This window comes from Nomascus leucogenys, chromosome 2, assembly GCF_006542625.1.
Source record: "Nomascus leucogenys isolate Asia chromosome 2, Asia_NLE_v1, whole genome shotgun sequence".
In the NCBI taxonomy this organism is placed as follows: Eukaryota; Metazoa; Chordata; class Mammalia; order Primates; family Hylobatidae; genus Nomascus; species Nomascus leucogenys.
The window spans coordinates 96858547-96886392 of NC_044382.1; the positions used below are offsets into that span (position 1 = coordinate 96858547).

Here is a 27846-nt window from a genome sequence, read left to right on the forward strand (position 1 = left end):
GGTGAAACACCATCTCTACCAACAATATAAAAAATTAGCCAGGCTTGGTGGCATGTGCCTATAGTCCCAGCTACTCAGGTGGCTGAGGCACAAGAATCACTTGAACCCAGGAGGCTGAGGCTGCAACGAGCCAAGATCATGACTTCACTCCAGCCTGGGCGATGGAGCGAGATTATCTCAAAAAAAAAAAAAAAAAAAAGTACAAGTACCATTATGTTTCAACTTAGTTTATAAACTGCTTTAAAGACCCAATTCTCAAATAAGAAAACGCTGTCTATACGCTAACATCCTGAGATTATTCAAAGATATTTTATCAATGCTCTTTTGAGAAGAAATAGACCATATTCCAAGAAGAAATACTTTGGTGCTAATACACAAGTATGATAAATAGCATCCTAAGGAATAAACACAGAGATTTCTCAAAAAACTTTCACAAATTTATGATTATCTCTTTAAAACAGAACACATTTCCACTCAACTAAGTGATTTTTATGTAAACTGAGTTTTTCTGTTCTGTGAAAAAAGATTCTATTGTTTCTCTGACCACTGCTACTAAATAAAATCCCTAATGTTTTTCTATTCAAATAATTAAATCTTCCACCTCTGTTTTTCCATAAGAAAAGGCAACTAAAATACTCAAAATACATTATACTTCACATTCTACATTGCAAAGAAACCTAGAAACTATACCAAGAACTTATTACAGATATACACTGAAAACTAAAAATAAGTATATTAATCCTAATGACCTATTAAGTAAAAGTCTTAAAAATAATCTGATCCTATCTTCCAATGTTAAAAAAATTTTTTTAACAAAAATAATTTTAAACTAAAATATTTTTCATACTTCTTAGATATGCAGGTTCCATTATTTTAATTATAGAGAAAAAGAACCTAAAATTCCCTTAGATATAAGCAAAAAACTATCGTGCATGTTTAAAATGCCATTCCACAAAAAAAGCTTACAGCCATCCTCAACCTAACCAGACTGTGAAGAGAATAGCCAAAAATTTCTGAAAGCATAATATACAACCTTTATTTAAAATACAAAAGATATTATCTTTTAGTTTCAGAAAAATTTTTATTTTGAGAACAAAATTTTAGTTTCAGAAAAAAAATTATCACTTTGCAGCTAAAAGAGCAAAGTCAGACTCAATTATAAATTAATAAACAGAAATAATGTCCTATTACCCCAAATTCCTATTTAACTCTAGGTTTTTGTCTTGAAATCTGAGTAATATGACAGCATTAATGTCACAGAAAAATCTCCATGTTCATACAACAAACAAGCGTTGACATAACATACCATATACAAGTTTTCAAGATAAAACAAGTATCTTGGCTCAGATTCAATAACTCTGAGTTTCATTCCTTTTCTTACTAGAACTGAAATCTTATGCAGTTTACTTCAGGGTTTAATGTTTTGTTTTTCCTTATTAATCTAAAGCAGAACATTTTTGTAAATAAAAGAATATAGTAAGTTAGAGCCTTTGAAGGAATTTAGAAATGGTGACTAAGTTGTACTAGTTTGTTGTAGTTGTCTATTTCCCACAACAGATAAAAGCAACATTTGTAGACTTTTAATATACAAATCTACACATAGAACTGAATATTAAACCAGAAAACTTTAAAATTTATTTTAACTTAAACTAGTCACAGCTTTTAGCTTTGTATAAAATTTGTATGCCTGGCAACGAAAGAAAATTAAAATTTTAACATAGCCATGAAAACATACATAATAGGGTTTTGTACCTTAAACCTCCACATTGTAAAATACAAGCACTGTGGAAATGTGACTAATGATCCAGGCCTTTAACCAAATATAATAGGACTACTGGGAAGCTTTATCACTCTTTGTAGAATAGCTTTCTTCTCACTCAAATTCACATAATTGACTCAGTATTACTCTCTGTGCTACAGCTTATTTCTAAGAAAGGTTCTTGGGGAAAAAAAAATCTATACATTGTAAAATATTTTCATTTTTTAAAGTTTTACTTCCACTGAAGGACCTCTGGCTTTGCAAGCAACATTTTTACCTTTTTACTTCTCATTTTTTCATAAGCGAAAAAGATACACTTCATATCCATAAAATCAGTACACATTCCTACAGCGACTCTAAGACTTCATGGGCCATCATACAGGAAAGACATTTACTAGAAATACTCCATCCTCATTGCAAGGGTTTCTTTACCTTTTTCCTTCCCCATAACATGTAACTTGGCATAAATGGAAGTGGAACACACAGACTTGGTCAGAGAAGATGGTTAGAATTACAAATGAGAAAGAAAGAAGAGTAGAGCTGAGAATTAGTTTGGGTTTACGAGTGAGAATGAAAGCAGCTGTGATGGCTGAGATGGGTGAACAACTCAGGTGAAGCAGAAAGCAGAGCTGATGACATGAGAAGACTCAGTTCTAGGTTTCAGGGTTCAAGGTTTCAGTGTCACAAATTTTAAAAAGTCATTCCTGTGCTTTTAGAACTTTTAAGATTCTGTAGAAAGCATAATTTGCTGTCTTATATATGTCACATATAAGTGATGGGGGAAAGAAAACAAAACGACCATGGAAATTAAATACTTTGCTTCCTTTTAAGTGAACTGATTTTTAAAGTTTTATGTGTCTAATTTGGGGACCATTTTAACAAAGAACATTTCATCAGTAACAACGGCAGAGAATTTCTGAATTAACTGAGGTATGTATGACTATGGAATTAAGCAAAGCTATTGTCCTGTGTAATCAATGCAGACACGTGTTTGACTAGTAAGTAGGCACATACAATAAGAAAACAAAGAGAAGCCAGACAGGGGTTACTTCCGCTATATTCCAATCATAGGGTATGAAAGGAAAAACAGGTTATGTTATAACTAAAGATAAAAGATAGGATGTAAACTTATTTCTCTCTGGTGTTAAACTGGATATCTGGAATTTAATTCTGGTCTCCTATATGCCTTTAAAGGTGGTAGGTAACTATCACATGCTACAGGTTTGAATAAAAAAAAAAATCACATACCCAAGCATACACACAATTTTACTGCCTTCTTCCCCACCCTCTTTGTGGAGAATCAAAGCTGGCAGAAAGTAGCTTGGCCTGTAAGCTCTTCAGCACTTTCTGTCCTCTCTGGGATAGGGAGACAGCCAGCCAGCTACAGGATTCCTGCAGAGATGTTACTGTTTGATGCCTTTCAGGAATGGATTACTTAAAACGAAGCAAAGTCAGTTCAGTGCTAAAGGCTATGTGGGACCTTTGCTCCCACATTATTAGGCATTATAGAGTAAAATGAAAGATAAAATTTACTCACATAAACAATATGAATAGCTATTAAAAAGTATATTTTTCTAATTTCTCTGGTAGTATGTATCAAGGGCTCAATCACATTAAAATAAAACTGCCTATCAAGTATATGCATTCCCACATATGTGTAAACCATGAAGCAAGTGAGGAAAAGAATATTCAATAATAAGCAATACTGGCAGGGCACGGAGACTCATGCCTGTAATCCCACTGTTTTGGGAAGCCGAGACAGAAGGATGGCGTGAGGCCAGGAGTTTAAGACTAGCCTGGACAACATAGTGAGACCCCATCTCTATAAAAATTAAAAATTAGCTGGGTGAAACTGTAGTCCTAGCTGCTCTGGAGGCTGAGGCAGGAGAATCACCTGAGCCCAGAAGCTCAAGGATATGGTGATTTAGGACTGTGCAACTGCACCACAGCTTGGGTGACAGAGACCTTGCCTCTGGGGAAAAAAAAGAAAAGGCAATAATATTTTGGAGAACATGAGAACTCACTGAAATATAAAAAAAGTAACATGACACATAATCAGCTCATGTTAATTATCACAGGAAAATATTCTTGATGTGTTTTATATGACTTGATATCTAGGGATAGGTCTTTATTCTGATTGAATGGTATTTTCACATATTTAATACTACAGAATTAAACAGGAATATTTTATGTGCTTGAATTTAAAATCTGCTCTTGGAGTTAGTGCAACACTGGATATCTAAGGATGTTTCTCAGCTGACACACGTGATTAGTATTTCTACCCAGTACACTATATACTTTGTGAGGATATTGACTCTTAAGACTTTCTTCTGGCTCTTCTAGTCTAAATTATACCTAAATCAATCCAAAAGAGGCAACAGAAAGGTAGTACACTGGTGATGAACTGTCAAATTATATCATATATTTTAAATGGTATCCACTTAACAGGTTTAAAAGATGGTGCTACAATCTCCGGTTAAATATTAAGATGTAAGACATGTATTTCCTCTGCTCATTCTCACAATCTGACTAAGGCATATAAAAAAGTCAAAAACCTCAAGAACAGATAATAGAAAAAGAAACAACAATTAGTAAGTAAGTATATAAATAAGAAATCAACAAAATTTTGGAAGATGTTAAGTGGATAGAAAAGCAATTAGGTTTCAGCTTTTTCTGCTATACTTGATCTGCAAGGGGAGGAACTCAGTAAGAAGAAAGCCAATTCATTCATCAGAAACCTGGGAAAAGTACTGGAGACACGAGGTACCTTCAAACACAGGGTTGATGAATGGATAAAATAAGATTAAAAGTCTGTACTGCAGTTATTAAGACTTCCCAGATCTAGGCAGTTGTGGTGGCTTGTGCCTGTACTCTCAGCTACTCGGAGGGATGGGGTGGGAGAAACATTTCAGCTCAGGAGTTAGAGGCTGCAGTGAACTATGATCACACCACTGCACTACAGCCTGGGCAACAGAGCAAGACCCTGTCTCTAAAAAAAATTTTTTTAAAGACAGATTAAGCAAATCAGTTACTTTTTATCTCTTCCTAAATCCCACCAAAATGATGGTAAAGGAATCTGGTTTTAAGGAACATAAATGAAGTAAGAGAAAAAGCAATAAAATTGTGGAAGCTAGAAAGCAGACTCAACAGAATGAGGAAGCTCAATCGGACATCCGAGAAGAAATTTGACTTTTTAGTGCAAAACTCCCCAAAAGGATAAGGAATTGGTTAGATGACAAATAATTCTCTATACTCGGGTGAAAGTGCTGGTTACTGAATGTGTGTGTGGTGGTGGCGGCAGCGGTGGGTGAGAGGGTGGTGGGGGGTAATAACAGGAGGTATTAAAAATAAGTACCAATGAAATTAGTACTTTTTAAAAGTAACCAGTTCAATCTGCCCACATCTGAAGCAAGTATGGAGATTTATGCTTTGGAGAGGGTAAAAAGATAATCTCTGGCCTACCCATATGATTCAGGAACTTACCTCACCATGTGCTCAGAGCTTCCATTCAGCTTTTTAATGTCTCACACCTAATTATGGACAGGCAAACACCAATCACTAGAGCTCTCTAAGAAGAGCCTTTAATGTGAAAAACAGCAACCAAACAAAAGCAACTCAGGAGTAAAAAGATACTAGGCAGAAAAAAAAAAAAAACCTTAACAAAATCTATCATTAATATCTTAGACACGGGAAGATAATGTAATCATAAAACGAGCAGAATTCCATCAAAGGGGCAGGTGAACAGAAGAAAAAGAGGTTGTGAAAATTAAAAATTATACCAGAAATTCAAAATAATAAACTCAATAAAAGGTTATGAAACTTAAGAAAATTTCCCAGAAAACCAAATAATATAAAAACATAAACATAAACATATGCATGCAAGAAAGAGGATGACATTCTTGGGAAACCAGTCTAGGAGATCAAATATCTGAATAATAAGCATTCCAGAAAGAGAGAAAATAGAGAAGAGAAAAATCACCAATAAAATAATTCAGATGAGACTGGGTGTATCCAGAGTGGTATGGCTGTAGACACGAATAAAATAATTCAAAACAATTTTCTAGAACTCAAGAACATGAGTTCACAGACTGGTAAAGTCCCAACACACGGGATGAAAACAGACTCTAAATAAGGCACATCATCATAAAATTTCAACACACTAGGTGACTAGCTAAAAAAAGATGGTAATGATAACGCAGAGAAAAAAACAGAACTTTAAAAAAAATCAGATGGCTGGGCGCGATGGCTCACACCTGTAATCTCAGCACTCCAGAAGGCCAAGGCAGGAGGAACCTTGAGGCCAGGAGTTGACACCAGCCTGGGCAAGCTGGGGAGATCCCGTCTCTACAAAAAATAAAGACAGATGTGATTGCACCACTGCACTCCAGCCTAGGCAACAGAGTGAGACCTTGTCTCAAAAGAAAAAGAAAATAAATCAGAAATTGGATTGGCAGCTGCAGTTCTTAAGAGTAAGAATGGAACTTCAAAGACAAAAACATAATTTTCGGCCTGGAATTCTATTCTTAGCCAAAGGAAAAATTAATTTTTAGGGTAAATTTAAAATATTTTCAAAAGCGCAAGGTCACAAAAAATGTAGTTCCCGTGCAATCTTTTTGAAGATGATACTGAAGAATATGCTCCACCAAAATCAGAAAGTAAACCAAGTAGGAGGCAGATATAGAATATCTTTAAAAAGAGCTCCAATTTGAGGGAGATGCAAAGAGAATCTCTAAGAAGATGATAATGAGTGATACCAGGGGCATAGGTGCACATTAGGTGCACATCAGGGGCATAGGTGCACCAATCTAGACTGGGGATTATCTGAGGGTTCCAGGAGAACTCTACTCAAGATGAAATTGACATATTACTTGATACTTCTGAATATATTAAGGCAAGTATTCATCTGTGAATGGTGTTTACATGATCATAACATAAACACTGAATACTGTTCTAAAAACATGACATCACTATATGTGGAAGATGAAATGAATAGAAAATGATCAGTGGTTAACTGGCAGCCCAAAGATATGTGCTTAATCCTTATTTCCAAAGTGAAATGGCAATAGTTAAAGCTTAAAACTAAAATCAAGGAATGGCCTTGAAAGTACATGGAAATATAAAAGCAAGCATCAAACAGAGAAGAGCTAGAAGAAGTTGCCTCTGGAGAGATGGAAATAGAGAAAAGAGTAGGGAACATATATAATTTTAATAAAAATAAGAAAACAAAAATATCTCCCAGTAGTAAAAGCCATGAGTTTTCAGATTTAAAGGGTAAATCTAGAACTTAGCACAATGATAAAACGTCAGACACCAGAAGAATAAAAAGTAAAAACCTTCCAGAGGGTGTATGTACAAGGCAAAGGATAGGTATATATGAAAAGCAAAAGGATATCCAATTTCTCAAGAGACTTCAAAATTCTGAGGAAAACCTATTTCTTTCTTAGAATTTTCTACTGAGCCAACCTATCTATCATGTATGAGGGAAAAAATAAAGATAATTCCGGGCAAGCAAGATTTCAAAAAACAATTTAGCACCCTTTCTAAGGACACCATAGGAGAATGTACTCTGAAAAAAAAAAAAAAAAAAAAAAAAAAAAGAATAAACCAAGGAAGAGGAAATCATCAGATCCAGACAGGGGTAGAGGGAATTCTTGGAAGACAGTGAAGAAAGTCACAGGATATTAGCTACGCTTGAAGTTTAGAAAACTAAGGGCGCCAGGAGGATATTTCCATGGGAAAAAAAAACAGAAATGAAGTATCTGAACTATTGAGGTTCTACCAATTCTGTGGAAGTTTATAGTTTCCACAATTACAAAAATAAAAAATTATTTAAGGAAGGTAATAATACACTATAATGCCTGGCTGTACATAATATTTTCATAGGTACAACATGGTAAAAGTGACTATAAATTTAATAAAATGTTATCTCTAACTATCAAAGAAGGGAAGAAAAGGGAAGAGGGAGAAAGGTGCAATAATATATAAATAGTACCATTATCACAAAATATTTAAACACAAGGAAGGAATTCCCAAAAGAAATGCCTAAAAGAGGTGAACGTGGCTGTCTCTGTGACATTAGACTTGGATAAGAAAGAAAAAGTAGGGCACTGGCATTTTTCTTATATTTAGCTTTTTAAATTATTTACCTCTATTACTTTCAAAATATTTCCAATTACATAAAAAAGATTTCAATAAAGAAAAGTTATCTAATGACATAAAATCTTTCTCAAATCAGAGATGAGATCTAATGGTGTTATCTGCAAAATAATTTAATATTAATGATGTTTTGAAGGATACATTGCAAAAGACAAAACAAGCAGGCACCAGACTAAGCTGATATTCATTTCCTGTGTAGGCTTCATAAAATTGTAGTAGACTTCAGTTACTAGATACACAACTGTAGCAGCCACTGTGAAATCCACCAGCCACTGGTATTCTGGAAAGTAATGCAATGCTGCAAAAAAAAAAAAAAAAAAAAAAAAAAAAAGGTCAAAAAAAAAAGTTTCACTTAAATTTTCATAAATAACTTATGAGGATTTATTTATAATTAAAATATGCTAGACTTTATTCATTTGCAATATAAGATTTACAAATATATGAATCTAAAAATGCAGGAAATAGACTGAGGATGTTAGCATCCCAAACTAAATTTTAATACGTCACAAATTAAAATAAACGTTAAAAGATTACCAAAAGTTATTTAAGTTGTTGGTAAAGTATGACTGCAAATTTACTGGTATTGTCTTAACTGATTAGCTACTTTTTACAGAAATTATTAGTGTTTTCTTTTAAATATCTAGCTATGATACCTTAACTTCAGAAAACAACTTAGTCTGGAAGACAACAATTTAGTTATACTGTTCACTTTTGTGAAGTAAGAGTTAAACTTTATGTTACAATTATTGGCTGTACTAATTGTAAACTAGTAATTCTGTGAGATAGTACAGATTAAAATAATAAGGCCAGACGCGGTGGCTCATGCCTGTAATCCCAGCACTTTGGGAGGCCAAGGCGGGGGGATCACCTGAGGTCAGGAGTTCGAGACTAGCCTGGCCAACATGGCGAAACCCGGCTTCTACTAAAAATACAAAAATTAGCCAGGCATTGTGGCAGGTGCCTGTAGTCCCAGTTACTTGCGAGGCCGAGGCAGGAGAATAGCTTGAACCTGGGAGGCAGAGGTTGCAGTGAGCTGAGTTCACACCATGGCACTCCAATCTGAGTGACAGAGTGAGACTCCATCTCAAGAAAAATAAAATAATAAACTAAATATACCTCTTATACCCTATTTTGTTCTGCAAAAAAGTTTATAAAATGTCTGTTGATTTTCCATAAAACCATACCCCTTCAACAAACTATTCCATTCTTAAGAGTTTACATTGAAATTAACATTCTTTGAAAGTAAATATAATTCCATCACCCTTTGCATCTCAGTTGGCATAGGTATTCTGGTTTACTTCTACCAGAGTGTAGTCCAAAACATCAACATCATTTTTTAGAAGGCCTCCTAAAAATGTAGAAGTAAATCATGTACATAACCATCAATTCAGATGTTCTTATGGCACATAATAAAATGATCTGCATTGCTTTGGACAATTTTTAGTCATAAAATATAATACAATTACACTTGATACGATACCCTTATAGAAAAAGTATTTTGAAAATATCACATACAGTAAGACCTATTAAAAGCAGTATCAAAACAAACTAACCAAATTTTATACCATTTCTATAAGATGATCATAACATTTTAATAATCCAAAATCCTTTTATAATTAATTTTTAAATTTGCATCAAGTTATTTTAACACTCTTAATCTGCTTCAACGTACTTTAACTTTTAGGTTAACTGCTTTAGGTTTTCTGAGAATGCAGTGGTGTGATCATAGCTCACTGCAGCCTCAGCTTCTCAGGCTCAAACAATCTTCCCACCTCAGCTTTCCTAGTAGCTGGGACTACAGATGCACACCAACACACTCGGGTAATTTTTTTATTTTTTGTACAGACATGGTTTCACTATATTGCCCAGGCTGGTCTCAAACTCCTGGGCTCGAGCCATCCTCCTGCCACGGCCTCCAAAAGAGGTGGAATTACAGACATGAGCCACTGCCCCCAGCCCTGCTTTAGGGTTTTCTATTGTGATTGACCTACAGCTTCTGAACATAAGCCTGAAAGATCCTGATGTGGTTACAGGATGCTTACCCTCAATCCCTTCCCACTAAGAAAAAAAAAAAAAAATCACCCATACTGAGCTTTCTATCGGGAAGGAGGTCAGGGAAGTGGATGGAAAGGATAGACCAAAATCCATTTAAGGTTTTCAATTTTATTATCAATAATTGAAATAAACATTCTAATTCTCCAAACCTACCCATACTCATAGGGACTTCCTCCACGGAACTCACTCATAGCAAACAGTGAAGTGACATTCAAAAGTTCTAATGTTCTTTAAGAAGTTCTTATAATAGATAATACAAATTAAGATAGACTTTCATGATAATTATTGGGACATCAATAACATATACATTCCATGAAAGTACAAATTATATATACTCTTGGCTATTTAACTCAAGTGTTATATTCTTTGTGTAATCAATAATACAATTATATATATGCCTTTTAATAAAATATTGAAGTCAAAAGAAGTTAAGACAGAAAACCCTGTACTTTCACCTAATCACATATATACAACATGCATTCACAAATGACTACAAAAACTTACAAACATATATGAACATCTCCCTGCTATGCTATTCTGGTTAACTGGAAATGCTCTTGATATTACATGACCAATTGATAAACGAGTATCATTTGCAACTAGTTCTCAAAATCCTAAAAGTGAAACCAAATACTCCAGAAACTACATGCTAAAGCTACAATACCCTAAATTCATTTTTTTTTTTTTTTTTTTTTAGTTCATTGCAATAGCCTAATTCTCACTGAGTGGCTGTACCACATTCAGTGTGTAACCCTGTCCATGTTATTCAACTCTTCTTTCTAATGAGTTAAAAAAACAAAACAAAACTGGTAACAGTTACCCACTTCAGAATTGTGCGGATGGGGTAATACAAGTAAAATATTATAATAATGTCTGATACTCAATAATTTTAAGATCTTATTAAAGTTAATTAGCTGACAAATTATTCAATCAACATTATTAGTAAAAATGTCAAAACTATTAAAAATCAGGAAGAATGTTTATATATTCTTGTATTTATACACGTCTGTGAACATTTTATACAAGTAAGCACATATAGGAGTAGTGAAACAAATGTGACAACTACTAATCAAAAAGTCAAAGTGCCTTTAAATGTTTTAAATGTTGAATGTGAAATAGTTAAAAAGAAAATAGAGGAAGACATAACCAGTCTTAAAAGTCTAAATGGGCCAGGTGCAGTGGCTCACGCCTGTAATCCCAGCACTTTCAGAGGCCGAGGCGGGCAGATCACGAGGTCAGGAGATCAAGATCATCCTGGCTAACACGGTGAAACCCCGTCTCCACTAAAAAATACAAAAATTTAGCCAGGCGTGGTGGCGGGTGCCTGTAGTCCCAGCTACTCGGCCTGTAGTCCCAGCTACTCGGGAGGCTGAGGCAGGAGAACGGCGTGAACCTAGGAGGTGGAGCTTGCAGTGAGCCAAGATAGCGCCACTGCACTCCAGCCTGGGTGACAGAGCGAGACTCCGTCTCAAAAAAAAAAAAAAAAAAGTCTAAACGATATTAGACAAGTGATTTATATTGTTCTTCACTGATATTTTTTAGTTCTAGGACATATGTTTACATATACATACAACCTTTACAGATGTAATAATAAACTTTCACATATTTCAAAGCCACCTTGTATCACAAAATAATCCTATTTGAGATGCTAGACTTCTTAAGATTTTTTGATGGTGGTATGATTTAACCCAAGAAGGGTCAAATTACATAATGACACCTTATATGACATTATCAAAATTATTTTTTAAAAACACGCATCATTTCATTTATCACATAAACCAGTGGTTCTCAAACCTAGTCAAAAATCAAAATCACTTGGAGCACTTTTAAAAATACAAATTCCCAAAACCTACTCTAGATTTACTGAATCTTCAAGGATGGGAGTAGGGAATCTATTTCAAAGAACTCATTAAGTGGTTTTGATATATCTCCAAGTTTAAAAACCAGTGTTTTAAATTATATCAACTTAGATGCCTTTCCTTTCTAGGATTCAAATAATTTTATATTAATATTATTTTAAACTAGAATCACTGTCATTACATAATATATAGGAGGAAAACTAAATGACATATTTGGAAATAAGAAATGGATGAAAGTAAATCTTGCATAAGTAAATTTTTCTGATTTCTAATCCAGTTCATTATTCTAAAACCATTTTCCTTTCTACTATATGTGAGAATAAAATTGAATTACTCTAAATATGGGTAATTCAATAGAAATACAGTTGACCCTTGAACAATACAGTTTGAACTGTGCATCTCTACTTATATGCAGATTCTCTTCCACCTCTGCAACCCCTGACCAGCAGGACCAACCCCTCCTCTTCCTTCTCCTCCTCAGCCTACTGAAAGTGAATATCAGTGTTGAAGAATTTTATGATGATCTGCTTCCACTTAATAGGAAACATATTTTTTCTCCCTTGTGATTTTCTTAATAACCTTTTCTCTAGCTTACTTTATTGTTATAACACATTGTATAATACACATAACACAAAAAATATGTGGTTTTTTTTGTTTTGTTTTGTTTTTTGAGACGGAGTCTCGCTCTGTCGCCCAGACTGGAGTGCAGTGGCGCGATCTTGGCTCACTGCAACCTCCGCCTCTTGGGTTCATGTCATTCTCCTGCCTCAGCTTCCTGAGTAGCTGGGACTACAGGCACCTGCCACCACGCCTGACTAATTTTTTGTATTTTTAGTAGAGACGGGGTTTCACCATGTTAGCCAGGATGGTCTCGATCTCCTGACCTCATGATCCGCCCACCTTGGCCTCCCAAAGTGCTGGGATTACAGGCGTGAGCCACTGCGCCCAGCCAAAATATGTGTTGATTTTTTATGTTATTGGTAAGTCTTCTGGTTAGCAGTAGGCTATTAGTAGTTAGGTTATGGGGGGTAAAGAGTCATACTCGATTTTTCAACTGCATAAAAGTAGGCACCCCAACCCCTGGGCTGCTCAAGGCCGGACATTTCAAATGCAGTTTTGCAAGCCACATTAGAAAAGGGCAGACTGAAATAAACAGTAAAAGGAAGTCAAGAATTCTAGATAATAAAAATTGACTGTGATCTCAATCTAATAAACAGAAACTGTGTAATAAACTTGTGTAAGTTAGCCTCTTCCAAAAATAGGAAAAATAATACAAGTTAGGTGAACAAAAAAATAAATTTAATTCAAATGAAGTCATTTGAGCTTCTAAGTTCTTAGAAAGATTCCATATTCTGTATAATGGACTTAATGATTAAAATGAAAGTACTTTCACTACTATAATATAAAACTGAGATTTATAGAACATTTTACCAAGATTTCCCTTACCTAAAGTATCCACTTCTGTAACTGACTTTGTTTCTAGATGAAGGTCAATATCCTTTGGAATGGTTAATGGCTTACTTTCAATGTGACCATTATATTTCCTATAAAAATCAGACAAGTGACACAAAAAACAAGTTACCTACACTGTTATCCAAGTGCTTGTTTCAAACTAATTACAGATGAAGTCTTAAATTTCACAGTGAAAAGGCAGAATTTCTAATATTTCATCAATAAGGAGGTAAAGTACTCAAAGGAAGTTTTTAAAAGGGTACTATAAAATTTGAATGTAAATTATCATGTGAGTATACAGATTACCAGGGAAATAATTACCTAAATTAGTTACTGCAACAAAATCTTTTTTTTTCTAGCTTAGCATTTCACACCCATTTCTCCTACTCTCTTTTCTCTTTAAGCACAAGAGTAAATGCAAATGAAGACAAAGTGCACTTCTCCTTGAAGTGACATGTATAAACACACACACATACACACATATAAACAGACCCGGAACCATATGCAAGTCAGAGTTGAAGAAAGATTTATGTGTATGAGAAATTCAGAAACATGAAAGACTAACTTGGAATAGTTTTTACTAAAAATCACAGATGAAGGAAAACAAATTCTTCCGGTGTATCTGTATGATTCCCAAATTTAATTTTTAAAGACAAACATATAGAAAGCAATAAACTAAGGTTTCAATTTATTACTTTATGTATTTCTTCAGACACACAGTTGCCCAGGCTGGACTCAAATTCCTGGGCTCAAACAATTTTCCTGCTTCAGCCTCTGGGTAGCTGGGACTACAGGTACACACCCCCATGGCCAGCTTCAACTAAGTTTTAATAATATTAATTTCAATACTGAAAAACAACTTTGCATTTATCTTTGAATAAAAAACTGGAAAGCCTCAGTAAAAAATAATTTCATGTTAATAAACCAAACAATAATTCTTGTTACTAGGAACAAGGCAGCAATGTTAATGTGTCTTTTTGTAACTATAAGGCATGTTCAACCTATTAAAAATTACTGCAGAACAGAATTATTCATTACAGGGCATTATAATAAGGATTCAGGCCAGGTGCAGTGGCTCACACCTGTAATTCCAACACTTTGAGAGGCCAAGAAGATTGAGGCGGGAGGACTGCTTAATCTCAGGAGAGACTAACCTGGGTAACACCGGGAGACCCTGTCTGCACAAATTTTTTTTTAAAAAACTAGCTGGGCATGGTGTTGCATGCATCTGGTCCCAGCTACTCGGGAGGCTGAGGTGGGGAGATCATTTGAGCCTAAGGAGGTTGAAGCCACAGTGAGCCAGAATTGTGCCACTGCACTTCAGCCTGAGTGACAGAGTGAGACTCTTTCTACATAACTAAATTTTACAAATGTTGAACATGGTAGCTATAAATAGGTGGAAGTGGAATAGTTAAAAAAGAAACAGAAACTAAAAACTAACCTAGATTCAAATCCTGGTTACCAGTATGTAACCTTACTAGTTATGTAAACTTGGGCAACTCATTTAACATCTCTGATCCTAGCTTCTCATTAGTAAAGTGTAAATTAAATTATTAGCTAACACGGTTGCTTTATGGATTAAGTAGAACTGCGTATAAAAGTGCTCTGGAAACTATAATGTTAGGCAGGACTATTTTATTAAAGAACTTAACTACTGGAATAAAAAGATGGAAGGTTTACTATTAATATTCCAGTGAGCTTCCAGGTATATTTGTAATGATAAGTGAAAAAGGATGGTAGTAAGATCAAAAAAGACAGTCTTTTCAAATTTCCAATTTGATGCCAAATAATCATTAATGTTTAATTATTTTGTAGCTTCTATAAATGTATTAGGCTAGGTTAGCATTTTTATGATATACATGAGAAATATGGTTATAATTTGTTGTCAATCAATCATGATTTCAGAGTCACAGGGGACCTAAGAAGTCCTCCTGGATCCCCAGTTGAGAAAACTACGGTCCATTCAGAGAGGTAATTAACATACACTTTCCCTACGAATTCTATTTAAATAGAGATATAAAATTTTAATGCTGGAAGGATTATTCAAAACATTGCTTTGTTTACTCTTTCCAACTCACAGATGAGGCTACTATAATCTGTTCTGTGAGGTTAATTAGTAGGCAGTTCTCTTCATAAACTTTAAACATGAAAAGAACATTCAGGAGCTGATGGGACCTACACAGTTATATTGTCCATTCCTTTTAATTTTAAAATGAGGAAACTGAGGCCAAGAGCAGATTAATTTCCCCAATGCCACAATACACAGTAGCAGCAAAAACTGGAAAATAACCCAAACCAACTGACATCTTTAATGAGTTGTAGGATAAAGATATGGGTTATAAGTCTCTCCCAATCAACCCCCAACTACATTTTCTTTAGTATGATGGCTATATTGTTTTCATGATTTAAACAAAGAATAAAGTTCTTGAGTAAAATAATCACTATTTTGGTGTATATATTACTACAGATTAGATTTTCATGGGTTTTGATCTCAAATTTATCAACTACTTACAACATAATTGGTACGTTTCTTTAATCAAAGCATAACAATGTATTTATATAAATTGTGTTAAATATCACTTTACAAGCTCAATATAACTTACCTATCTTTTTTGGTTTTCCCTTTTTGCTGTTTCCCTGCAAGAATTCTTAATTCTTCTTCTGTAGGATGTTGATACCACCTCAAACTAAGCAAAAAAAGAATCCTTTTAAATAAAGCGCTTAAAATCACCAGAATTATTCTTTATCCTATAAATATTTATTGTTTCATATTTGTGAAGACACTGTCGAGAAATATCAGGTGAAAACTGTAATCTGAAACAAATATTACCTCTTAAACTTTAAAAGCATTTAGATAAACATCCAGCAGACACTTACCAACCACTTACTAGATGCCAGGTCCTACAATGCCATTTGTATGTATATTTCTTACAAATGACAATGTATTAATACATATTAAGATTATACAGGCTTATTATTAAAAGTAAATAAAGTGAAGTCTGTAGCCAAGTGGGCAGGAGCACATTAATTCTCTACCAATCCCTCATTTGAAGGAACTGAGAGTTATCCTAAAAAGAGAGTTGTTTGAATGAATTCTCACATTTACAGGTAGTCTTTTCTTTCTTTTCCTTTTTTAATTTAGTTCGAGAATTCTCAAACTTTGTGTGTAGAATGATTACAGAAAATCATTGTATTACAAAACACTTTACTGTTAGCTATATCTAACCTTCCTCAGGTAAGGATCCAACAACTGGTTGTATTCCTCTCTACCACAGTCAAAATATTTTAATCTGAAGTGAAGAAATACTCACGATCCAAATTAATCAATTATTCCCTCCCAAGCACCAAGTGGCTCATCCTGAATTTCATGGCTTGCCTAGTCATCCCAACTATCTACCAATCACTTAAATTTGATATTCATATCTTATTTTCAATGTGCCCTCTCCACATGTTATTATTAATTCCGTTTCTCAACTCTTAAAATTCTAAACTCTGCCCTACTGCAGAGACCTTAGTTCAGTGTATCTTCCTCTGAACATCTGACTACTGCAAAATTCTCTCACTGGTATCCTCCCTGCCTTCCTGTGGACACATTACTTATCAAATCCATCTGAGCTTACCTCTAGTTATTGTTTTTTTTTTTTATCTTACAGAAAGGTGGACCACCTTTACTCATTTTTCCATAATACAAATCTTATCAAGACCCATGCCTGTTTAAATCATTTCCAAGGCTCCTCACAGGGAAAAGCAATGAATAAGGCAGCTAGGCAAAAATTTTGACAAAGGCCCTGTTATTATAAAGGAAGAAATGCAGATCTAGTATGCTAGACCCCCCAATTCTTCAATTACAAAAATCTAGATTTTTTAAATTTGAAATTTCCCAATTGCTGTTCCCCCCGTCCTCAAAATAGAGACAGGGGCTCACTTGGTTGCCCAGGGTAGTCTCGAACTCCTAGCTTCAAAGGATCCTCCCTCCTCAGCTTTCCAAAATGCTGGGATTACAAGCATTAGCCATGGCACACAGTCTCTTTGATTTGCTGTTTTAAAAACACTGCAGGTCAGGCATGGTGGCTCATACCAGTAATCCCAGAACTTTAGAAGGCTGCAGGATTGTCTGAAGCCAGGAGTTTGAGACCAACCTGGGCAACACAGTGAGACCCTACCTCTACAAAAAATTAAAAAACTAGCCAGGCCTGGTGGCATGCACCTGTGGTCCGGAGAGAGGGTGAGGTGGGAGGACTGCTTGAGCCTGGAAGTCAAGGCTATAATGAGCCATCATTGTGCCCCTGCATTCCACTCTGGGCAACAAAGTAAGACCCTATCTCAAAAATAAAACAAAACAAAACAAACAAACATAAAAACCACAACAACTGTAGAATTGGCAATCTGAGTACTGACTGAATATTTGATGATATTAAAAAATTTTAGGTATGATAATGAGATTGTGGTAATTTTTAAAAATCTCATTATTTTTGATATATACACTGAAATGTATGCTGGGGGAAGTACAGATGAAACAAGTTTGTCCACCAGCTACTAATTATGATGAGTACACAGGAATTCATAATTCTATCTACTCCTCGTATACTTGAAAATTCCCATTAAAACACATATTTCAAGGCCCACATGTGTATGGGGGTCATGCATTATCTCTTGCTTCTACAGCCTTTCATGATCTGACCAATGCCTACTTCTCCAGATTCACCTTCAACCATTCCCATTTGAAGGTGACACTTTCTGGCTTGACTAAATGACATTTTCTTCCTCACAAATTCTTTCATCCCTTGCTGCTTTTTGCATATATTCTTCTCTCCTTGTAAACACCTATGCCCCTACTTGGCAAACTCTTAATTTATCTCTTAGTGTTTACAAGCAGTCTTCTTGTGGTATAATAAAAAATATATCTGCTCTTTGTCCCCAGTTCTTGGCGCAGAGTTTTAAAAGTCCTTATAAAAACAAGAGTGTAGAAGTATCTTTGTTATGCTAATGAGGTAGGTCAAGGTGGGCCCCAGATAGCTGCAGGATGGAGCTGATTATCAGAAACACCAAGCACATGATTAGAGGGTCAGGACTTTCAGGAACTTGACCTCCAGCGATGAGACGGGCCTGGACATTGAGTTGGATCATTGCAATCAATTTTGTATCAATGACTTAAAATTGTACCTATATAATGAAACTCAAAAAAACTCTCGACTTCAAAGCTCTGAGAAAATTCCTGTTGGTTAACACATTGATGTGCCCAGAGGGTAAAATCCTCAGACTCCCGAGGGAAAGGGCATGGAAACTCTGCTCTTTCCCAGAACTTACCCTATGCGCTTCCTTTAAATAAAACTGTAATAATAGATAAAGCAGTTTCCTAAGTTCTATGAATCATTCTAGCAGATTACTGGATCTGAGGGGATCATGGGAATCCTCAAATTCGTAGCCTATTAATAAGTGAGAAGTGCAGGTGGCCTGGGTACCCTGAAAACTTGAAACTGGTATCTGAAGTAGGGACAGTCTTATGGAGAACTTCGCCTTTAACCTGTGGGGTCTGTACTAACTCCAGGTAATTACTGTCAGAATACAAGTGCAGTATACCCAGTTGGTTTCAGATAAGTTGGATTAAAATGGAATGTTACCCTAAGTGAAAGATTCTTGGAGAAAAGATTTTATGGCTTTCTTGCTTTTTGTATACTTCAAAGCTAGTACAGTTACTGGCATATAGCAAGTGCTCAAAAAGAGTAACTGAACCAAAAGGAATTCAGTTCTTTGCCTAATGAATTTAAGATAAAAAATATATATATCCCAACCTAAAAGTCCCTAAATTACAATAAACAGGTAAGGAGGCACTTCCTGAATTTATACTGGAATTTTAACTTACAGAATTGATTCTCATTATTCGTGGTAGTTATGTTTTATAAAGTCACCGCAAACACTGAACCATTGCTCCTAGGAGAAATACAGGGTTAGGTTCCTGCGAGCCTCTGGTCATAACATTTTCATAAACTGATCAATACCCAAGCCTGTTTTAGGTGTGTTTCTGTTTAAAGATATCTTATTTAATATATATCATTAATTCACTAACATTGAATTCACAGCCAAAAGCATAACTCATCCCTGAGCAAAGCTTATCTAATACCAGTAATCATTAAGTATAGCATTTTTTTTTGAGTTCTGTGTGTCATTCCAGGAATTTTTTTCCATAAGGCAGCCTTCTCGTGCTTAGGAATACTAGACACTACCTTCAGCACTATGCTTGGGGGCCATTTTAAACAGCAAGATCACCAATGAAAAGCAAAACTGTAAAAAAATGTGGCCCTAAACAGATCATAAAAAAGAAATTTGTTTACAGTATGACAGCCGAAACAATAAGGCAGACTGTTGCCTTGTTAGACCTCAACCAGGAACATGCATGTATGGACCACTCAAATTTTTCATCCCTGTCTATGTCCACGAATGACCATAAAAGCACTGATTTTGGAATTACAAATAAATTTTAGCAAGTAGGCAAATCACAAAACAAAATCCACAAATAATGAAGATGAGTGCATAACATTTAGAAGAACACTTACAAGAAATAACTCATATAAAAGAACATGATCCAGAATAACTCATGTATAAAGACTAAAATTAGTTGTTCAGCTTTGAGAAATAATAATTAGTGAAAGAACTCTCAGTATAGCAAAAATTAGGTTTTATTTAGAGCCCTATAGTAATGAAATATTTCAAGACACATTTTCTTATTTTTTTTTTTCTTTTTTTTTCTGAGACGGAGTCTCACTCTGTCACCCAGTCTGGAGTGCGGCAGCACGATCTTGGCTGACTGCAAGCTCTGCCTCCCGGGTTCATGCCATTCTCCTGCCTCAGCCTCCCGAGTAGCTGGGACTACTGGCGCCCGCCACCATGCCCGGCTAATTTTTTGTATTTTTAGCAGACAAGGGGTTTCACTGTGTTAGCCAGGATGGTCTCCACCTCCTGACCTCGTGATCTGCCCGTCTTGGCCTCCCAAAGTGCTAGGATTACAGGCATAAGCCACCACACCCGGCCTTAAGACACATTTTCTTTTTAAATATACTCATGTTTGTTAAATCTTATTTTGTAAACTCATTTCTCTAAAATGGGTTAGATTTATTACATTTCCTATGGGATAAGTCGGGGTTATCTTTATTAGTAAGAATTATTGTTCAAAGTTGCAATCTAAGGATGCTCGATACTTTTAGGGTCACTTCTAGTCTGTTACTCACCTACCCATTCATTCGTTTTTCAGTCACTTAGGGAGATCCTTCTGTATTCAGATACTCTGCTAGGCAGAGGAGATAGAATCACAACCAATTAAATCCAAAGCCTTTGCCTTTTTGATGGTTATATTCCAGTTGGGGTAAAATTTAACCAATTAAATAGTGAAAAATAAATTGTAATACCACATGAAAGAATGAAACAAGTGGTGAAAATGTGAGAGACAGCCTTAGCTATTAGGTGAGGAAAAACTTCTCTGAGACATTTAACCAGCAACTAAAGAATGAGAAAACAGAGGAAGAGCATTCCAGGCAGAGAACACCAAGTCCAAAAGCACAGAGGCATGAAAGAACATAGGACATTACAGTAACCAAAAGCCAATGAGGCAAGAGCTTCAAGGAGAAACATAAGAGGGGGCTGAAGAGGTAAGAAAGGAACAGATCATGCAAAGGCTAATAGGTCATAGTATGGACTTCAGATTTTATGCTAAATAATGGTCTCAAAGCAATGTAGATAAATAACTTGATTCACATTTTAAGATTCCTTTGGTTGTTCTGTGAATTAGAGGGAGACAAGGGCAGTGAATCAACAGGTCTTGCTGATGGACTAAAGGTAGAGACTGAACAAAAGTAAGCAATAAAGGATAATATCTACATTTCTGATTTGAAGATGATGGTACCTTTTCTGATATGGAAGAGATCAGGAAGAAATCAAGAACTTAAAAATGCTGAGTTTTAAGTACCCATGAGACATCAAGTAAAAATGACAAGAGGGCAACTACATATTAGAATCTGCAGTTCAGAGATAATTTGAGGTGATCATATAATTGTGGTACCTAAATCCATAGGGATTAATAAAACCAACTAAAAAAGGAACTAAAAGATAGTATAACACTAGTTAATGAGAAAGTGAAAAAGTAAAGTTTATGTAGACAACATTTCAACAAATTTGGCTACAAAGGGAAATAGAGGAATGGCCAAAAACTAAGAAATGGATATGGAGGGGCTTTGTTTTTTAAGGGGGAGAGAAGTAGGGCTGTGACTTCTTTATTTGTTGTTGTTACTTTAAATGGGAGAACTTTAAAAAAAAGTGTGTGTGGTAACAGGAATAATCCAACTGAAATGGAGCAGGTGATAAAATACATTTTACAAACTTAAAGAAGAGGGGCTGCACATTTAACCAGAGTTGTTGTTTGGTAGTATATAGATGAGAGTGATGGGCTCTGGTTTCAAGAGCTTAGGGTGAGGCTGAGGTAGGGATGCTTAAGTTTTGGAGAGAAAGGATTTAGGTTGAAAAAGTTGTCTGAGAAGTATAGCATACAAATTCTGCCAGGCAGTATAAAGCAGCTATCTAAGGTCTGTGATCACAGATTCCAAGTAAAACCTACAAATACAGTTTCACAATTTTCTTTAGCAGTCAGTGTTGCATATACAGTTTGATTCCATATAGTATGGCTCCCAGCTACTACATTTTGTATTCTGGTCTCAATTTCCAGTCTTTTCCTTTGGTATTAAGTGGTATGTCTATCTCAGTAAAATGACTGCCTGCTTGCAACTGCTACACTATGCTTGCCTTTCTAATATGGGCTTGGAAGACAGATACAGATATAAAAGTCATTAGAATGCAGCATGTAGAATGTACTGTTTTTGAAATGGGAAAAAATATATTTCTTAGAAAACAGAGAGTAAGTATTAACAGAATCTCACTTAAAAACTCAGTTGGGTGTGGTGGCTCACACCTGTAATCCCAACACGTTGGGAGGCTAAGGCAGGAGGATTGCTTGAGCCTAGGAGTTTGAAACCAGCCTGGGCAACATAGCAAGATCCTGTCTCTAAAATAAATAAATAAGCCTTTCATATGTAAGTTAAATATACAACTTTCAGTACATAGCTTTTACCTTGGCTACTTGGTGGCTTTTTTTACTTATGCTCAGATTATCTGTAGTGACTCTGATAATAAAGCCAATCTGATATTGTACTCTACTAAATTAATTTTTCAATGATCATTCTTATATAAACCTCTAATATAAAATATTATCAGACAACTACAACTCTTAATAAAACAGTTCAACACTGAAAAAATATGTAGCAGAAAATATAGAATGTCCTGACCTAGACTTTATTTTTAAAATTTAAGTAGCATTTATAGTGCTTTAGAAATTTTAAGAAAACTTTGAGAAATTTAAAATAGAAACCTAAACGTGTGCAAACACACAAAAGCATAGTTTTAGTAGCACAAGCTAAATAAGCTTTAATACATAATCATATAAAACTCTATTTCATGATATACAACATAGGTCACTGCTATAGACTGAATGTTTATGGTCCCCACCCCCCCCACCCCCCCCCCCACCCCGCCCCACCAGATTCTTGTGTTGAAATCTAATCCCCAATGTGATGGTATCTGGAGGTGGGAACTTTCAGGAGTTTCTAGTTCGTGAGAGTGGAGCCCTCATTAATAGGATTACTGCCCTTTTAAAAGGAGGTCAGAGAACTAGCTTGTTCTCTTTCCACCAGGTGATGATACAAGAAGTAAGCAGTCTGCAACCTGAGAGAGGGTCCTTACCAGAACCTGACCATACTAGCATGCTGACCTCAGACTTCCAGCCCCCAGAACTGAGAAATACATTTCTGCTGTTGATAAGCCACCACCCAGTCTATGGTACATTGTAATAGCAGCCCTAACCTACTAAAACAGTCACTAATGACAGTTTTAGTCTCCATTCTGAATCTATAATTTTGACCAGTGGCGGGGAGGCTTAAGCGAAAACAAATACCACTTAAAACCTAGACAATCTTGCAGCACAAGTAGCTAAAATATTATTTGTTGTACACATTATATACACTTGTTGGAAATTTTGATAGAATATCATGAACATTATGGAAATGGAAGTTAGAAAAGCTAAGGCGAGGAGAGCAAGGACTCAGGCATTCCATTAAGGGTAGTAGCTGAAGGTTTAAACCTTTCCCTTAGGTCATAGGTCCCACCTACTGTGCATTTGAATGGTAGGTTTCTCATACCAAAGGGAACTTGCAGACTACTGGATCAGGCAACATGCAATAAAGAACAGGCAAAAAGAATTAGAGCAATTGGATATGAAGGTGTTATAACACCCTCTTTAACCGACATGGGATGAGACAAAAATCAGAATAAATCTGACCATAATATATTTTCAGTGAGGGACTTACGAAGGGAAGCAGCAGACCAAAGTAGACTTCGGAAGATAAAGGGGTAGAGAAAAATGCATGAGGTTTAAGAACGGAGCAATTAGAAAAAACAGAAAGCAGGTTCAGCAAGGAAGCTATCACAGAGAAAAAGCAGTATCCTTCTCCTCATGCAAAACCCACTATTCAAATGTACAAAGAATATAACCTAACACTTACCTCTCCAAGAAAAGAGGGGCCAAGCAAACTTCAAAACAAAAAGGAACTTTTATTACAATACAAAGTAGTGAATACTTTGGCTACAAATCAGTGGTATGTGGGACATGATAAGAACGTCTTTAACTGATATGACCAACTGTTAGAACAAGTGTTCCTTATATGAGGGAAAGCAGTTCACGACAGAGAAGCAACTTCTTAGGATTTTTCTTCCCTTTTAGGAAGGAAAGAGAAAGAGATAGTGTGAGGGCATTAGGTTCTTAAACGCTACTTAATACTTAGCATGCTTTTGGTAATCGAATGCTGATGTGCCCTTTAATTTAATTTAAAATAAAAGCTGATTGTGTTGTCATGGAGAATCCATAAGAACGTAGCAAGTGAACTGCATACTACTTATAACCTGTAGGATATATTCTAAAAGACAAAGTATGGCTTGAAAAACCAAATAGAAAAGGAAAATAATTTAAATAAATTACTCTGTAAACTGCCAACAAAAGTCACAGTGATTGTAGAAAAGTTGTATTTGTCTCCCCAACCAAATTTAAAACTCTGTTCAAGTATGACAGTTCCAGGACAAGATGTGGAACTGATGAGCGGCCATAAATTAGATAAATACTAGACTGTGAATTAGACTTTCAGGATAAGAGGTCTGGATCTGTTTCATTTATCAGTGTGTGAAACTGAGTAAATCATTTAAAACTTGTTTTGTCATTTGTAAAAATGGAGATAATATCACCTATGGCAGAAAGTAACTAGGTACTCACCAATCTTGTTTTTTATATCGTAAGTATTATTTCCCAGCCTCCTCTGCACTTTGGCCAGAACTAGTCACAAGGCCCCAGCCTATGTAATGTGGGCAAAAATGATGTATCTACTTCTAAGTTTGACACTTAAGAATCTCCTGAAAGATCCACAGCTCACTCTCTCTTCACTCACCAACTGGCACAGCAATCTAGCAGGGGACTCCAAGGTAGCAGGGGGAACAGAGGAGCCATAAGGGAAGAAGGATAGCTCGAAGGATAGCTGAGCCCTTGAGTCATCACTTTGTGAGGGACCTACCTGGAGAGCTGCCCAATCCCTTTCTGATTCCCCATTTGACCCTGCTTCCTGTCTGAAGAAACTGAGAAACTTTCATTAATTTTATAACACTGAGATTTTGGAAGTTGTAACATACCACCACATCTCCCTAGCTCTCAATGAACAGATCTAAGTGAAACAGAACATTTAAAAAATTGTATCAATATAAAATTTTAAACAATTATAAGGGTAATATTAATGGAGTTAAACCAGACTAAACACTATACACAGTTTCTTGAAAAAACAAAAAGTTTAAAAGAATAGTTTAAAAAAAATACTAATAGCAATATGTGTTATTTAACAAGAGCTACAAAATTAGTCAATTTTTTAATATTAAAAATCAACAAACTGCTAATTTGTAAGTAAAAGCTGCTTATTCCTTCAAGTATAATTGTTTATTTTGTCAAGGTATTAACTCTTTCAGGAAAATGGCTTACTCATTAAGTCAACATACAATTGTCCCCAGGTATCTGAGGGAAATTGGGGGTAGGTGGGGGACCATCCAATACCCCCAACACCCCTTCCAGGATACCAAAATCCAAAGATGCTAAAACTCCTTATATAAAAGTTTTTATTTGCATAAAAACTACGCACATTCTCCTTTATATATTAAATAATCTCTAGGTTTCTCATAATACCTAATACAACATAGACGCTATATAGTTTTTACAGTGTATTTTTTTAACTTAAACTTATATTTTTTTCTGAGTATTTTTGATCCATGATTGGCTGAATCCAGAAATATGGAGGGCGAACTGCACTACAATCAGCTGCAACTTCAAACTCTCCATTTCAAAGGGAAAGAGGTCAATGAGAGACAGGACAGATTAATTGACACCAAAAGAGAAGCCATAACTAAAAAAAGAACATTTATTTACAATTTAGGATAGCAATGGAATAAATGAATATTAACATGATATATACAGAAACAAATTTCTTCTGTCATACTCATGATTAATCTCTCATGTTATCTACACATCTGTTTACTTGAATAGTTATTTTAAATAGTTCTATTCAATATAGTCACTCCCAAGCCATCCTACACTATTCATAGTTGTAAAAAAAATTCATGATCCTATCTCCTTAAATTCCTTTAAGCACTTTATAGACCCTAAAGAATGCCCTCAGATTTCTCTCTTCAACCCAACTGCATGATATGATTTAAAATGCAAACTGTCATTTCTGATCAGTAATATTTTTATATAGGCAATTTATAATTTCAGGGTTTTTCCTATTAAAACAGAATCATTATATATTACAAAAGGCTCATAAAACAATAATTATGCCAAAAGAATAAAATCAATAATCTTATTCGATTGAGATAAATGACAATATGACCTCAAAATTTCAGGACTTAACATTAAAAAAGGTAGATAATCTTAAAAACAAAACAAAACAAAATTGAGAGGAAATGAAACTACCTATAGCAGAAAAGTAACCATTACTAGACTTTCTCGATATCCTTAGAACCTGATATGGCATTAAAGGCAGCATTAATTGACACAAAAGTTAATCTATTTACAAAAGCAAGTCAAGATCACAAAGAAAACCAACTTCGTGTTTCTTTTTAAAGGCTGAGCTTATTCTCAAATTATCTATGTATACTTATGACACATTCTTATCAGAAACAGATTTTAAATATAAATCTTCCAATATTAATAAAGATAATCAGCTTTTTGATCTCTCAGGCTTTAGTTTTCACTAGTGAGTACAAATTTTATAGAAATAGATGGAAAACAGAATACGTAACAAGATGAAAATGCATGTACACTAAAATGGGACAAGATTGTCAAGGTCTTTACAGACAAAGGAGATATGGAAGTGACATTGCATCATAAACATAGTTTAGAAACACGCAATTCTCAGGAGAAAGTAACCTACCTTAAGGTATGTTATGTAGTTTACTGAGACCCTTTTTACTTCAAATTAATGATAATTTGCCCAGCTGATGTTTATCTTTTCCTGATCTTTGAAAATGGTTTTGCTAAGCTAAATCAGTACACAAGATTGCACAGGCATATTAAGCCTACATAATAAAAAAATAGTTAAAGATTATTTTCACTTATTTTACACTTTACCAAAACTTTAGTCATTATTTTGCTCCTAAAAATGTGCATTTGTGAACAGCTCTCTCACACATTCATTATACATACACACACCTGTGTATCACATTGTTCCAAAAAAATTTTAAAGCAGTCTGAATATTTTTCAATACTAAACATCAATATGGAAAAAGTAGAAAGCAGAGAGAAGAATATAAATAACTTAAAATAGAAAATAAATTATGTGAAGGCAATTTAAGCTTTGTAAATGGGATGACCCTGAATGAAAAGCGTATTTGTCTTGTAGAACATGAAATCATTACTAGGACAGGTATCCATTGTTTTTCTAACTTCAATAGGCCTAACCAAAAGAAAGCAGTAACAAAATTTGGTTATTTAACTGAAATGAAAAATTGAAATAAATAGTCAAGGTACCAAATTTATCACTTACCTTTCACAATTACACAGGATTTTGGCATGTTTTTCTGTGTGCAGACTTTCCGTGATTTCGCCCCACTGTATCTATACTTACACTTTTTTAATCTAATTTTTTTGGGGGGTGGGAGGTACATGTTTCAGCAAGCCTACTTAGCTCCATTGTGGAAGGAGTAGGGATTGTGAGCTTATAGTGTAGTAGACAAAATTAAAATCCCACAACATAACTTTATCCCCCTCCTTGCTAAATTAAACAGTTTAAAATTCTTTGCAGTAAAACTAAGAACTCCTAATATCTGTATTATAATAAATTCTGGACTGAGCCACCAATAGAATATATGCTTTCAGTATTTTCTTCGAACAATGGCAAAAATATTTAAGCACTTGGATTTACAATTTCTCACTCCCTTGTT

General features: G+C 35.1%; 1 protein-coding gene across 10 annotated transcripts in view; it reads right to left on the reverse strand.

Annotated features, from left to right (window-relative positions):
- TMEM161B (transmembrane protein 161B) overlaps positions 1-27846 on the reverse strand; it is an 84897-nt gene that overhangs the window by 28513 nt on the left and 28538 nt on the right. For 5 of the 10 annotated variants that reach the window (XM_030816572.1, XM_003261584.3, XM_030816513.1 and 2 more), the window contains 3 exons: positions 15885-15968; positions 13276-13373; positions 8057-8213 (listed from right to left, as the gene is read on the reverse strand). In XM_030816572.1, coding sequence (XP_030672432.1) covers positions 8057-8213; positions 13276-13373; positions 15885-15968 — 339 coding nt within the window. Of the gene's footprint in view, positions 1-8056; positions 8214-9176; positions 9264-13275; positions 13374-15884; positions 15969-23882; positions 25493-27846 lie in introns of those variants that run through there. The other 5 variants (XM_030816529.1, XM_030816535.1, XM_030816541.1 and 2 more) reach the window with 5 other exon arrangements.